Raw genomic sequence first — 15,333 nt, 5'->3', positions numbered from 1 at the left:
GCTTGGAGTAGTGCAGCTGGAGGCCCAAAGTAAACACACAGAAAAGGCTGTGGGGCGGGCAGTCCTGAGGGTCAGAGGTCAGCCCAGACAGACCAGGGCCGCCACGATGCCGGGCCAGGCCCCGCCTGCTCATCCAGCAGTGCCAGCAAGGGCAGAGCTGGGCTGCCGGCCCTCAGCAGGAGGCTGGGCAGGCCCCTGGCCACCCCGCAGAGAGCTGCTCCCGGCGCCGCGGCGCCCTGCCAGCTCATGCCTCCATGGCCTGCTCTGGGTGGGGGCTGCGTTGTGGGTGCTTCTGGCTCTCATCGGCTGGGCTTTGGGGGGAGCCCCGGGGTGCCTGTGTCCCTCCAAGGGTGCCTGAGCATGTGGAGATGCCAGCTCACATGTGTGGGGGCCCCAGGGACACTGAGGGACATTTCAGTAGTTCTGGAGCTGTTCCCTGTAGCCTTGGGTGCCAGAGAGTCAGGCAGGAGGAACCGGGGTCCCACCTCAGGGGGTCATGTGACGAGCACAGGACCAGCACTGTGGCCCGCCCTGCCTGGTCCTCCCGAGGCACCTGACGGAGGCCTGGCTCCATCGTGGGGTCGCAGGCCTCGATCGCGGGACCCGGGGCGTCGGGAGGGCTCCTCACTCACAGCCGTGTTTTCCCCCACAGGGGGACCAGGATGACCGGTCCTACAAGCAGTGCCGGACCTCCAGCCCCAGCTCCGCCGGCTCTGTCAGCCTCGGGCGCTACACCCCAACCTCACGGTCACCCCAACACTACAGCCGTCCAGGTACTCAGTCCCCAGCCCCGGTAACCCCCGGTGACACTGTACATCTCGTTCCTGCTGACGTCGAAGGACTTCATCACGGGGCCTAGAAACACAAGGGCCGGGTGTGTGACGGGGAGCCGGGTCACTCCAGTGACGGACAGGGAAAGATGGCCCCGTGGCGGGGTGAGAGGCAGCAGGCTCCCTGTGGGTTAAGGAACCATAGTGTGCATCCAGGTAGAGCAAACTCAGGTGTCAGGAAATGGGAGACGGCGGGCAGAACGGAACCAGCCCCAGGCTGTGTGTCTGTGCAAGGCCCAGCCCTGCCAGCAGGGGGCAGCAGCGGTCTGCTCACAGGTCAGTTAGCTGTTCCGGCAATCACCCAGGAGATGGCCGTCCTCACGGGAAAGTTGGTGAGCTGCCCAGGCCCAGGCCCAGGCGAGAGCCCTGCAGGGTCCTCTCTGCCCCGTGTCTCCTCACCCTGCCTGCACCCAGCTGTGCTGTGCATTGCTTTCTCCACTTTGAAGCCCTCAGCCCCCTGAGGGTGTCAAAGCCACAGCAACAATGCACACGGACGGACGCTGCCCTCCGAGGGATTTTTCCAAACTGCTTCCTCCCTGGCCGGCCGTGCATGAGCCCTGTTCACACCTGACCCCCTGTTCACACCCCACGGGCCGCGGCTCTCACCCTCGCACACTTTGTGGAAAAATCGAAACATTTCATTTGCAAAGTCATGTTTCTTGCCCCCTTGCCCTGTGGCTGAGGAAGAAAGTGGGTGTGAGCGGGAGCGCGTGCGTGAGGGAAGAAGGGAGGGGGGAGGGTGTCCTGCGTGAAGGAGCGGCGGAGCAGGTGGCGAGTGGCTGATGGCAGGCAGGCGGGGCCTCCGTGGGTAGGCGTAATGGTGACCTGTCTGGCACCCGCTTGGCCGGGGACCCATCAGCGAGACCTGTGCTGATGGTAGTGGCAGCTGCCTGCCACGGTGCCCCCAACGGGACAGGCTGGGCTCTGCACCCCTTGTGCCGGCCCTGGAGCGGAGCTGGGCTCGGCCGCGCGGTGCCCGGCCTTGGCCCAGAGGGGAGTGCCTTCCCGGAGAGGACGCACAGATGTCCCTAGCCCGGGGCACGAGGACTGTTTGGCGGCATTGGGGTCGGGAGCCCGGGTCACTGACTGCCCTCTGTCGCCCGCAGCTGGTACTGGCAGCGTTGGTACCAGTAGCTGCCTGTCCTTGTCCCAGCACCCGAGCCCTACCTCCGCGTTCAGACATCATTACATCCCTTACTTCCGAGGTAAGGCGCGGTGCTGGGCGCCGTCTGTGTTCCCGCATGGCTTCGGGCCGTCTCCCACCTGTGCCGCGCTGTGTGTCTTGTGCGGTGGCTGCGTCTTGTCCGTGTGTCTGTGTTCCAGGAAGGACAGGGCCGTGGGCCTGGCCTGGGCAGGGCCACGCATCCCTGGTAGAAGCCGGTTTGAGGGCCGGGCGCAGAGCGGACTGTGACGCCAGAGCCTTCGAGACGCGGTGGCAGGCCGGGACTCACAGCCCGCGTGCTCCAGCCCTGAGCCAGCCCAGCACGGGCCGCCACTGTCCCTGTCCCCGGTTCCTTGTGGACACGTGTTCATGACCCCGCCCTTGTGTCTCTGTGCTGGTTGTGTCTCCCATCCCAGCCTCTCATCGTGAAGCCTCCGTCCCCCATGACCACCTGGGAGCCTGTAGGGAGATGGTCAAGGTTCAGTGAGGTCACGGGGGGCGGGGGGGGGCTGGCCACCAAGGCTGACAGACTTGTAAGGAAGAGGCCCTGAAGCGGGGTGCTGGTGCTCATGCCTGTAATCCTACTACTCAGTGTAAGATTTAACCGAAAAGAAACCACCATGTGATTCAGACAGCAAAGGGTTTACTGAAAAGAGTGGGTTGTTTTTTGGGGGGGAGATCATGAGATGGAGGGGTATGGAGAAGGGAGGGGAAGGGAAGGGATGACTCTGGCAGGATTGGGGTTAAGGAAGGGAGAGGTGGGATGCAGACATGACCTCAGAGTCTGGGAGCCTCCCAGGGGCCGCAGGAGGTGTGGGGTGGTCCCAGACGTGACCTCAGAAAAAGGGTGTGCCAGTTACCTGGGTTTGGGAGGCCAGGTGGGGGCTCTAGGGAAGGGGCCGCACGTGTACCCAGGAAGAAGAAAGGGGAAAGAGCCGTTTTTCATGGCAGGCCTAACATTTAGGAGACGGAGACCTGAGGTCATTGTTCACCGCCAATCTGGGCAGTGACTTTTCATTGGTGAACAAAAGGCAAAAGTGGTGCTGTGGCTCAGGTGGTAGAGTGCCAGCCTTGAGGACAAAAGCTCAGTGACAGGAGCTGGGAAGGCGGCTGAGGGGCAGAGCGCTCGCCTAGCACGCATGCAGTCCTGGGTTCCATTCCTCAGTACCACACTCACAGAAAAGGCTGGAAGTGGCTCTGTGGCTCAAGTGGTAGAGTGCTAGCCTTGAGTCCATAGAGGCTCAGGGACAGAGGCCAGGCCCTGAGTTCAAGCTCTAGGACTGGCAAAAAAAAAAAAAAAAGCTCTACAACAGTGCCCAGGCCCTAAGTTCAAGCCCCAGGATTGGCACGAAGAGGAGGAGGAGGAAGAAGAAGAGGAGGAGGAGGAGGAGGTGGTGGTGGCAGCAGCCTTGGGTGTTTTCGCTCTCGGCACAGTACGGAGAGGCCGCATGAGGACGGGGGGGAGGCCTCTGACACGCGGCGCTCCGCCAGGCACCTCTGCCGTGGGGGGAAGCCGACGCCATGTTGAGTGCAGACATGGGCTCCAGAGGGCCCAGCACTGAGGCCCCCTGCCAGTCCCCAGTGTTGCAGCTGTGCCTCAGGAAGGTTCTGGAAGTCTGGTCCCAGAGGGAGTAACGGTGGGGCAGTTGCAGCTGAGCCCAGCCCAGGGTGAGTCCCGCCGTCCGCGCCCGTCCGCACCGGTGTCTGCCCGGCCCGGTGCCTGTGGGGGTCTGCAGGAGTCGCTCCCATGCCCCAAGAGAACCCGTGTGCTCGGGAGTCAGGCGGTCCCCGCGGGGAGACGCCGCTCCGCCCTGCCACGGGCTTCCCGCAGGGAACAGAGCCCCGGACAGAAGTCTCTGACCCTGCAGCGGCCCTCCAAAGGACATGGATCGCAGGGCGGGAGGCAGAGGGCCTCCGATGTTGGAGCCTCCAGTTGAGGCCTCCCTTCCCCACTCCAGGCGTGACGGTGATACCTCCCAGCCACGCGTGTCACCTCCCTTAGTCTAAAATGGGGCGTTAACCCCCGGCCCTCGGGCGCGTGGGGGGCTGTGGTCACTGGTCACGTGCCTGTGTCCGGTGATGGTCCTCAAGGGGCCCGCGCTGCCCGCTGGGCCAGCAGGAGGCAGCGGAGGCCCACCGAGGAGAAGGCCACGGTACTGGAGGCCGCGTGGGCGTCCCGCCTGTGTGGCGCTGATGGTTTCGAGTCCACTCTGGTGCACATAAAGGGCTGGGCCAGTAACCGAGACGCACCCCACGCGGAGCTCTGATGCCACGTGGAGAGGCTGGGCTCGGGGAGCAGACGTGGCCCAGCACGGCCCGCGGTCCCCTCCCACGGGGCCAGTGCGGGAAGGACGGGGTGGCGGCCGGGGCATGCGCGCGTCCACCGGCCCCACAGGTCCTGCGGACGGACGGCGCCCTGTGAGGGCAGTAGCCAGGCCAGCTGTCCCCCGGGGACGGCGCCCTGTGAGGGCAGTAGCCAGGCCAGCTGTCCCCGGGGCCCCGTGGCTTCCGGGAGGCAGGCTCCCGGGCTGAGGGGGCACCAGTGGGGGCTGGGGAGCCTTCCGCCCCCTCTGGCAGGGACTGTCTGGTCCGTGGACACGATGGCAGAGCTGTGCTGTGCTGGACGGTCCGATGAGAACTCAGCAGAGGGTCCTGGGTGCCACCGTGGGTGGGAAGCTAGTGATGGCACCTGGGAGGCGCCGGTGGCGTGCACCAAGTCAGAGGGCCCCCCCCCCTGCGAGTGGCACCTGTGTTCCAAGCTCTGAGGAAGTGCTTTCAAAGGGCCAGCTGTTGGAGGGACTCGGGGCCCCTCTGTGCCCTGGAGCATCTCGTGGTCACAGACAACCGTGGCTCCCAGGACCGAACCATCTCTCCTTGTCTGCCTGGTGGAACCTCAGGTCCTGCAGGGAAAGTTCTCCCAGGAGTGGAGACATCCACGGAGCAATCTGTGACAGCCTCTCTCTGCCTAGAGCTCCGGGCCCAGTGTCCTTCCCACCTCCTTCAGCCACGGCTGGCCCGGACACGGCGTGAGCGCCGGGCGTGATGATAGCCCGTGAGCTCTGCGTGGCAGTGATACTTCTAAGGCTGCCGTGCACGGCGTGGCATCCAGCAGCCACGGGCAAGACAAAGACACGGATCCCGGGAAACTGCCGTGGGAAAGGCCTGGTGACTCACCCCGCCTCCTCCTCCCCCAGGGAGAGCCCGCGGCTGTCCTGCGAGTCCTTGGGAACTCCGCAAGGTGAAAGCCAGCCAGGCGCGCAGAGGCCTCTGCAGCGCTGAGCCACGGGCACGCCCAGCCCTCCTCACCCGCCACCACGGGCCTCTCGCAGACAAGCCCACGGCTCCCGGGCCTCGCTGAAGTGGAGGTTCTTCTTTTCACACTGGAACTGATTATTCCCAAGCCTTTCCACCAACCTCGAGCCATCCCCAGCCTACAATGGCCAGCCCCACCACGGTGCGCCTACAGCGCAGAGAGCAGGAAGGACTGAGTGACAACCTCTCCCCAGAGCCCCTGGATATGTCCATCCTCCGGGGACCTCGCTAGCTTGAGGGGCAGACTTACACAAGTGTCTTGGAAGGTGGTACACTCTCTTCAGAGCCCGAGGGGACTCAAGACCCCCAGCTCAGCGTCTACGGAAGATTCAGAATCACCAGGGCACTTGGCAGCCGAGGATGGCTTGGAAGCAACAGAAGAACTGATTCCAGGATGCTGTGGTAATAAAGGGATGAGACCAGCCAGAGCTGAATTTGACCTTAAAGCTCAGACGTGGGGTGGGGAGGCTTCCCTGCGGGGCGGGGTGGGAGGAGGGTGACAGTTAAAAGCAGATCCATCTGAACCGGGGCTACTTCCTCCGGCTGAAAAGGCTCAGCCCGAAAGGTTGACGTCCGTGCAGATGCTGGACTATGACGACGCCAGTGCAGGTTAACTTAATGGAAAGGTGAGAGGATCACGCTGCTTCCGCGGTGGACAGGTCCCAGATGGAGGGAGGACGCGGGAGCCGAGCGCCGGCCAAGGCGTCTTCCCCACTACCGCTGTGAATGTGCTCAAGCAACCGCAGGCAGAAAACTGTGAGCCCATCGAGCCTCACAGCAAAGTCACCCCAGACAGGAGTCAGACCTCACCAGTCATCCAGCTAGCAAGCAGCTGTCAGCAGCTGCGCGTGCGCACGGTGATGCGCTGGAACGCGGGGATGGAGGAGCTGCGGCTGTGGAGGCAGAACGTGACCCCGCACGGCTCCTGGGTGCTTCAGGAAGAGCAAGGCCGTGGCGCTTCCCCAGGAAATGCGTCAAACCTGGAAATCTGTGGGAAGACTGACCAGCACAGAGATGATTTGTGTGGGGGAGGAAGCACAGAACACGAGCTGGTCTTTAGGTGCATGTGGAGTCGGTGGGAAATGAACGCAGTGGATAAAGAAGTGAAAAAACAAAAGTCAGAGAAAGGCCCTCCAGCACTCGGGCGCGGCCTCCTCCCGGGCTGGAGGCCGCTGGGGCCTCTGCCGTGGATGGCAGAAGCTTTCAGCCAAGCCGCTTCCAGGAGGGCGGAGGCCAGCGGGCAGCTCGGAGAAGGGCCTGGCGGGCGGGCAGGAGAGGCGCGGGACCAGGTGGCAGAGGGGCCGGTGTGCCGTGGGCCCTCCTGAGATGGTCCTGTCTGTGTGGAAATGCTGCTTGTCATCTTGGGGGTCACTGCTTGCTGTAGGGGCGCAGGAGTGTCACTATCCTAGGCCACCTGGTGGGGCTGCAATGAGGGCCCTAGCTCTGGGTAGAAGGGACAGCCTGCTGCGTCCTGCGGTCAGCCGTTCTGCAGCGGGCCAGCCCTGCCCCCTAGCAGCCCGCCATGAGCCCCTTCGGCCCCTTGCGGAGTCTGTGCAGAGGCGTTTTCAAGGCCCCTGCTTCTGTTGTGCTTTGCTCCCCTTGGGGACCGGCCTTCCCTGGCCATGATGGGCAGAAAGGCTGCGTCTCCCTGGGTGAGGCCTCCCCACTGCCACCAGGGGGCGCCGGAGTAAAGCTGGAAGCTTCAGGGCTTCACCGGGGCTGTGTTCCTCCAAGTTCCACCTGCGTGACCAGGCGCGTCAGCAAGAAAAGATGCTCAAAGTCAGAGTGGCATGGGCAGCCTCGGCTCGGCGTGGGTGCTGGTTGGGGTCTGCCGGCACCTCTGCCTGGGTGCGCTTCAACTGCAGCAGCTCCCCGCATGGGCGGTGCCTGCCTGGGGTGCCATCCATCACCAGTCCACTCTGAGCCAGGCCGGTCCCATCATGAGAGGCAGCCCGCGGCCCGGTAACAGGCTCTCCAGGCCAGGGCACCCTCCCCTGCAGCCCTCCTGTGATGTCCGGCAGGCTGGGGCTGGCGGGAGAGGTGAGGTCACCTTGGGGTGTCTTGCCATCAGCCGCATTCCTCATCGAGCTCCTGGTGTCTGACACATTCCGTCCATCCCGTATTCTTGAATAGGTGGAGGGCAGGGTCAGCCACCCAGCGCCCGCCATGGCTAACCAGGGTCCTGATAATCCAGCCTCCTTCCCAGAGCGGAAGGCACAGCTCCAGAGGGGAGATGGGGCTAGGGTCGGAGGGCATTTCCCACGTCAGTGGCGGGTGACTGACAGCTTTCTCGTGGGCTGCTCCAAGACTTTGAAGAGGTGCCTTCAACCCAGTCTAGCCTCCAGGCCTATTCTCAGGGTTATTGTGTGGATTCTCAACACTGCACCTTCACACACAAAGGCAGTGGGTACGTGGGCCTCGTATAGACACAGGACAGTGGAAAGGCAGACCCAGTGTGAATATGCACTATACCTGGCACAGGAGCAGCTGGGCACGCACCCCAGGACACTGGGCTCGGCCGGCCCCTCCTGGGCAGTGGGCCCCACCCAGCGGGCCCTGGCACGCTTTGTCTAGACCTCGCTCCTGCTCTGGGCCACGGCGCCGGCTCCCTTGCAGGGTTGCATTAACAAGTCGCAGGGCATAGTTGGAGAGGTGGCCTGGGTTCACGGGCCCCGCCGCGGGAGGGGCTGGGACCACGGGGCTGCGGACCAGCCTCTTGGCCTGAACTTCTCTGTCCTGCTCTTCCCTCCCCGCGTGTGCCGTCTGCCCTCCCCACTGGAGGCAGCGAAAGTGGCCGCAGCACGCCCAGCCTCTCGGTGCTCTCCGACAGCAGGCCGCCCTCCTCCACCTACCAGCAGGCTCCTCGCCACTTCCACGTCCCAGGTAGGCCGGGCTCCTGCACCTGCCACCCTGTCACGTGACCCCACACGCTGAGCTGCTTAAACTCATCCAATGATGGTGTGTGTTTGAGGTTCTCCAGAAGCCCCCCTAAAACGGGGGGGAGCTGGGCGGCAGGGGCACCATCCAAGCTGCCGCACCCCAGTGCCCCCGGGGCTCTCCCTGGTCTCCTTCCCCGGCCTCCTCTTCTCCCTGCCCTGCAGTCGGGGGTGGCATCTGGGGTGGGGTGCCTGACGGGCCTGGGGCTTCTACGTCCGTTGCCTCCCGCTGCCCACGTCTCTCTGCTGACTGTGGAACTGGCTGACCCTCGGGGGCGAGCGACGCGTGGGTGAAGGAAGACCCCTCCTGTGCCTCACCTTCTTCTCCTTCTCCACAGACACTGGCGTAAAAGATAACATCTACAGGAGGCCCCCAATCTACAAGCAGCACGGTACAGTCGGCGCCGCTGCTCCGTTGAACCCGCATGCCGCGCTGCCCGCTTGCTTCTGCATGTGCCCTGTGCTGTGTGCAGGTCCTGGGCGCTGCTGCGGTGTGAGCTTCTGTGCATGCTCACTGCGAGGCGCTGTGTGTGTGTGTGTGTGTGTGTGTGTGTGTGTGTGTGTGTGTGTGTGTGTGATGACCTGAAGCTGAGCCCAGGCAGGTGGGGCTGGGCTGGGGTCCGGTTTGGATGGCTTCCATGATGCTGCTGTGGGGGGAATTGTCCAATGGACCCCACCTGAGCTGCTGGGTGACAGGGAGTCTCTGTCTACACCCCTGGGAAACAGAATGCTCTCAGGCACTTACTCCTTAGTGAGAACCTAGGCCCTGTGGCTTGAGGGTGTCTGTGGATAAACTGAACTGCCCTGCCCCAGGTTCACAGGGTTTCCTGCTGGCCATGAGGGCGTGGCCTGGATGTGGGGGTGTGGCTTGGTTAGGGTGAGGGCCTGGATGGGGGCGTGGCCTGGATGTGGGGGTGTGGCATGTTAGGGTGAAGGCGTGGCCTGGGTGATGGGGGCGCGGCTTGGCCCTTTGATACCCTCCCCCACCTAGTGGCCACATGAGCCTACCTGGGATGGTGTGTGTCTGGGCCTCATGGCTGGGGGCATGGAGCGGGAATATGAAGGAACCAGAAGGGAATCTCGGGTGATGGGGGTCCTGAGCCTGTTTCCTCATCCACAGAGCCCTGCTTTCCCTGGTGAGATGATGGGTTGGAGGCAGGTTTAAACTGGAAACGGCAGGCACCAGAGGCTGGACAGGTTCTTTGGGCTTCAGCCGCTTCCTGGGTCTGGCTGCCAATCAGTGCTCTAGTTACAACACTTGATTTTTTTTTTTATTTCCTCCACAATGGCCACAGGCCTTGTGCTTTGCACATTGCTTTCTCTAACCCAAAAGCAAAGAATTCAGCTCTGGTGTTCTAGAGCATAAGAACTCTCTGGCAGGGGGGCAGAGAGCATTGTCTCTGTGAGGGAGGGGAGGGCAGGAATTCAGTCCCTCAGCTCCCTTAGCAGGCCTTTGTCGGACCACATGCAGGCCTGCCTGTGGGGAGGTATCCAGCAAGCGCTCGTCCATGCGTGTCCTGAGCAGCACCTGTGCGCTGACTTTGCTCTGGCTACGCTGTCTAGAAAGCTCCCGTACCCCTATGGGCCTCCATTCTCTGGGGGGTGGGGTTGTGTCTGAGGCTCTCTGCACCCCCCCCCCCATGCTCAGGACAGCACAGGTCCCTGCTGCGCACTTGGTGAAGGGAGGGAGACAGGCTGCAGGGCTAAGCACAAAACGCATGGTCCAGGGGGAGGGATAGGTGGAGAGCACACTGCGGGGATGGGTGGGTGATTCTGGGCGGAGGACTGCACTGAAGGGCAGAGAGAGGCATGGTGGATGGGTGGTCGAGTGAGCAGGCGGGTAGCTGGTGAGTAGATGTGGGGAGGGATGGATAAAAAGAGATGGATGAAGGGAGGGAAGGATAAGATGGATGGCTAAGGCTGGCTGGATGGATGGCTAAGAGGAGGAGAAAGGGATGAAGGAAGGGAGGATAGATGAATGGATGCAGGGAAGAGCGGGCAGCTGGATGTATGAATGAGAGGGTGGATGGGTGGATGGGATGGTAAAGAGGGAAGGGACCACGGACGGGAAGCATGTGTGTGGGTAGATGGATGGTAGGTGGATGGTAGACCGGTAAGAAGATAGAAGGTTGAAAGAATAAGTGAGTAGATAGAAAGGAGTAAATGTCTCGGTAAATGGACATATATAGATACATATGTGCATCACGTGTGCTCACGTATGGAGACATGAGACAGAGCGGGGAAGGAGGGAGAGCTGGCCCGTCCTCCTCCAAAGGGAAGCTAAAGAGGCCCTTCCCTTGGGATGCCTTGACAAGGGGGCAGGAAGCAGTAAGTGGTCCTTTCCCCAGAAAGTCCCTTGGGACAAAAGTGGGGGGGGGAGGGTGGACGGCCTCATGACACACAAGAAACACTCTTCCTCCGATCGTCCCAATGGGATTTCCAAAATTTCCTGAGAGCTCAGCTAGCGGCCGAGGCCCCCCACTCATCCCTCCCTCGCTCTTTGAATCTGTGAGCTGGCCGCCCCACGACTCCGGGCTTTGCTGGGATTTGCCATCTCACTTGATTTCTACAACTGGGAGAGGGGCCATGGGCCCATTTCGCAGATCAGGAAACTGAGGCTCAGAGGTGTTAAGGAAGCGATCCTGCAAGAATGCGCGGTGCCAATTTCTTGCCTAAGCATCTGTAATTCTCAGGAGAATCCGTGACGCCCCTGCCCTCTGGTGATCTGGGCTCCGGCAGCCTGGCTGACTGCACCCCCCGCCCCCCGGTGTGGGCAGCAGCGTGAGCAGAGGGACAGGCAGAACGCCAGTCCTGGGGAGGTCCCCGCAGTGTGGGTCAGCCTGTCCACCGTGGGCAGCCAGCCCCTGGCAGCCACGGCTGATGCTCCGCCTGAAGCCCAGCCCCATGTCGCACGGAGCTGTTCTGGCATTGGCCGCCATTTTCCAGCCTCCTGGCTTTCCAGAAATGAGCCCCACTGATTGCCACCCACGGCCCCGGGGTCCTGCGGCAGCTCAGCCTTGAGAACGGAGGGCGCAAGGATGTGCGTCGTTACGTCTCTCCCGAGGAGGGAGAGCCGGCCGTAGTCAGGGGAACCTCGGCGTCCGTGCGTCCTGACCGGAAGCGCTCAGTCTTGGCTTTTGGCCCTGTCTCGTCAAGGTCCTGTAGCCCAGTCCCCAGTGTCCAAGCTCTCGGGCCTGGTGTCAGCCTTGTCCTTGGTGGTGCAGGAGGCAGGGCGTTCCAAAAGACGGGCCGGCTCCAGCCCGCCACTGGCTGCAGGTAAGAAGCCGGCCAGCCGGCACGTCATCTGGGCTGCTGGCTCCGGGCACGGGCCGGGCAGGCGCGTGCAGGTCTCGGTTCACTGGCTGCATGCGTGCGCGTGGGGTGCGTGTCGTCGGAGGATGTGCTCAGCTGGTCTCTCACCCAGTGCCTGTCTTAGTTGAAGACATGTCAGCCCCGCTGGGGACGGCACCCCTAAAATACCGCAGGTAGCGTGCACGTCGGCAAACAGCCGACTCGGGGCGCTCTGACCGAGCCACTCAGGGGTATTTTGCATGCTTGCGTTTGTCACTACTGCTCCTCACCGGTTCACCGTGTTGGTGAGTGGGGGACAGACAAGGGGGGCCTGGGGCTCAGCCTGCTTGGATCCCAGCCAGCGCTGCCACACGACACAGGCAGCCAGCACCTGGCCTTCTCCGCAGCCCCTCACCCAGCCTCAGACTGCCAATCTGTGACATGGCACCAGGCCCCCTTTCCTGGGGAAGGCGGGGGGCCGTGATGGACGTGAGGCTCCAGTGAATAAGGCCTTCCGTTCCTCAGCATCCCACGAGCAAAGTAGAAAACGTGGCCTTCGGATGCCAGGTGCTGGGGCCCCCACCGTGGCTGTTCCCTGGGGAAGCGGGGCAGAGGCCAGAATTGAGATGGCGTCGGTGCCGCTCAGCCATTCATGCTCAGGGTGTGCACGCGCCTCCCCCAGGCTGCGCCCGCACGCCTGCCCGCCTTGTTCCTGGCCCTGAAAAGGCGCTTGTGTGTGCAACGCAGGCGTGTTGTCCTCACACACGTGTGTGCGGAGCACACACATCGGCCTCACACACGATCTTCCCTCACAGCCATGAGGCGCTTAGACGGAGAGGAGGAGAGCTCCGACCAGGACAGCAGGAAGGTAATTGTGGGGCCAGCGGGTCCCTAGCCCGTGCCTCTTCCTCCTCCTCCTCCTCCATCTCTTCCTCTCCTCCTCCTCCTACTACTCTTCCTCCTCCTCCTCCTCCACCTCTTCCTCTTCCTCCACCTCCTCTGTTCTTTGGAGTCCTGCAGGACCAAAGGTGGGACCAAGAAGGGCCCCTGGCTCTGGAGGCACTGCCTGCTGTGGGTCTGAGGTTTGGGGGACAGGACGGGGCAGCAGCCGCGTGGGCTGCGGGGCATGAAGGCTGCTTTGGGAGCGGTGTGGCGATGTTTTCTGGGAAAGGCTGCAGGTGAACATTTCCGGCCTTTCCGGCCGCCCCTGCTCTGACGCCGGCACGCAGCTCTCAGAAGCTGCTAGAGAGCACCAGTGTGACCAACATCCACAGGCGCGGCCAGGCGTGCACAGGCGTGCACAGGCATGCACAGGCGCGGCCAGGCATGCACAGGCGCGGCCAGGCATCCACAGGCATGGCCAGGCGTGCACAGGCGCAGCCAGGCATCCACAGGCGTGGCCAGGCATGCACAGGCGTGGCCAGGCGTGCACAGGCACGGCCAGGCATCCACAGGCGTGCACAGGCGCAGCCAGGCATGCACAGGCGCGGCCTGCAGCTGCTCACGACGGCAGGCTGCGTGGGTGTGGCGTGGGCTGCGTGGGTGTGTGCTCTCCAGCCCAGGCCCCCTCACCAGTCCGTGAGGCAGGGCAGCCGGGTGGGGGGGAAAGGCCTCAGCTGCACCTGCTCCCCCTTCTCCGTGTGGCTCCATTCTAGCCTGCACCCACTCCCCGTGAGCGAGGACAGCCACACCCCCAGCGTCACCCCTGCGCAGGGAGATCTGTGTGAAGAGCTGGAAGTTTTATCTCCCAGAGGGCTAGGCCAGGGCATTGGGAGTAAGGAAGCTGCTAGAAGGAGGGGCACCGCCGCATTCACTCGACATCCCTCCCCTCCGCAGACCGGCTGGCCGCTGCTCAAGGGCGGTGTGGACACCAGGACTAACTCTCCAGACCTGGACAGCCAGTCCCTGTCCCTCAGCAGCGGGCCGGAGCGAGACCCTCCGCACAGGCCACCCGCGGACAGCTTCTACGCACGTGAGTGGTTCTTCTGAGCCGGGGGCCGCCTCCCCGCCGCCTCCCTCCGCAAAGCCCACAGACGTAAGGACCCAGAGAGCAGCGCCCGCCCCTGCCCCACCGCGGGCCTGGCACCAGCCTCGGGATACAGGGAAGCGGACGCCGAGGGGCCCTTGGGCACTGGAGACGAATGGCCCCAAGGGCCCAGGCGTGGGCATGGTCCGGGGGCCGAGGCCAGACCTGGCGCTGGTGACAGGCACTGTCCCCCGAGATCCCCTCCACCAGGCCCTGCTGAGTCCCGGGCACGCCACCGCAGATCCTGGGGACAGCTGGCACCCGTCTTCCCCTGGGGTGTGGAGAGGGACGGCCTAGGCATGCTTTCCCAGCGTGCATTGCAAGCCCTGTCCACCACAAACGGGGATACCTGGAAGCAGCCTTGGGTCTATACCGGGTGGGGTGGTTTCTGGCACAGGACTGGAGGGAGGAGGAGGCAGAGGCCACGGGGGCGGGTGGGAGGTGGGAGGGCTCCTGGCTTCTCGGTGACCTAGGCCCTAGTTTAAGTCCAGGCTCCCTGAGACCACACTGGCAGCCGCGGGCCGCGCCATGTGCACGGCTGCCTCGTGGGTCATTAGGAGACCCCTTCCTGGCCGCCGTAGATGCTCAGTAACCAGGCCGCATCCTCCCTGTGGTGAGCCGCGAGTCTGACCTCTGCAAGGCCCAGGTGCCCGTGGGTGCGTGAGGCGCGGTGTGCCCGGCAGGGCCTGCCGCGGGTTAAAGAACGATTGAAACCAACAAAGGCGTCGTGTTCTCTGTGCCGTCTCCACTCGCGGGTGAATGCCGGCCCTGGGGTCCCGGATGCACGCACGGGGCCGCGTGGGAGCCTGGGAGCAGTCCGGGCCCCGAACCGCGTGGCAGACAGGCCGGGAGGGGTGCTGGTCCGGCCCGCCCGCCTGCGCCTCCGGAGGAGCTCCACACACCCCTCAAGCCCCGGGCGGCGCAGTGCAGTGTGTGGCCAAGGCCCTGTCGCGAGGGCCTTCCTGCCTGGCACGCACGTGTCCCCACGCGTGGAGCGGAGGCTCCAGCACGGCGGTCGGGACACAGCCAGACCTCTGCCTGGGATCCAACAGAGCAGGCAACGATGTCCAGGTGACCTCCCCAGCACCAGCCCTTCCCCGGCCGGACAGGCAGGCCTGACTCGGGGCCCGGGGTTGCCTCTGACCTCCTGAGGGACAGGTCCGGCCCTGTGGTGCCCGTACAGACCTGGGGTCGTGACTCTGCGACCTGCCCCTCTGTTTCTCCTCATGTCCCCCACCGGGCCGTCCAAGCAGGAAGCCCGCCCCTCTGAGATCTGCAGCAGGTCTCTGAAGCCGTCCCTCCCGGGCAGAGGGCGTCGGCAGTGTGGACCCGGCTGAGGCCCACCTCATCCTCCATGAGCCTCGTGAGCAGTCTGGGCGGAAGGGGCACATCCAGCATCCCCCCTCTTGCCCCCATCTGCCAGGCTTTACCCCCGATAGTGTGTGTGCACGCAGCCAGCGTGCCCGCCTGCACCCCGACATCCACCTGGGGGGAGATCGCGCCACCCAACGCCGCCGGGGCCCGCCAGTGCTGGCTGAATTGAGATGCGTGACGCTCAGCAGGTACTTCTGGAGTACCCACTCCAGAGGCTGAGCTGAGTGCCCACGGCCCCCCTCGGGAGCTGGGAGGGGCGGAGGCCGGCGGGAGAAGCTGTGGCCCTTCGGCCTCCTGTCGGTCTGTCATCTGTCCCTCCACCCAGTGTTTACTGAGTAGCGACTACATGCCGGTGGCACAGGCGGAGAGGGAAGCCAGGGGGAGGCCCACGCTGTCTGGAGA

At 63.9% G+C, this 15,333-nt stretch overlaps 1 protein-coding gene across 1 annotated transcript in view; it reads left to right on the top strand.

The window, feature by feature from the left end:
* Positions 1-15,333, top strand: part of Ablim2 (actin binding LIM protein family member 2) — a 98,621-nt gene that overhangs the window by 65,861 nt on the left and 17,427 nt on the right. Inside the window, exons 12-18 of the mRNA XM_042672697.1 lie at positions 653-773; positions 1,937-2,035; positions 8,086-8,187; positions 8,579-8,632; positions 11,397-11,516; positions 12,347-12,399; positions 13,368-13,503. Of these exons, the coding sequence (XP_042528631.1) occupies positions 653-773; positions 1,937-2,035; positions 8,086-8,187; positions 8,579-8,632; positions 11,397-11,516; positions 12,347-12,399; positions 13,368-13,503 (685 nt within the window). The remainder of the gene's footprint in view (positions 1-652; positions 774-1,936; positions 2,036-8,085; positions 8,188-8,578; positions 8,633-11,396; positions 11,517-12,346; positions 12,400-13,367; positions 13,504-15,333) is intronic.

This window comes from Dipodomys spectabilis, unplaced genomic scaffold, assembly GCF_019054845.1.
Source record: "Dipodomys spectabilis isolate Male_0828 unplaced genomic scaffold, ASM1905484v1 ptg000760l, whole genome shotgun sequence".
NCBI classification, from domain to species: domain Eukaryota; kingdom Metazoa; phylum Chordata; class Mammalia; order Rodentia; family Heteromyidae; genus Dipodomys; species Dipodomys spectabilis.
Note: the sequence above shows the minus strand (reverse complement) of the source record. Positions and strands in the feature narration are given on the sequence as shown.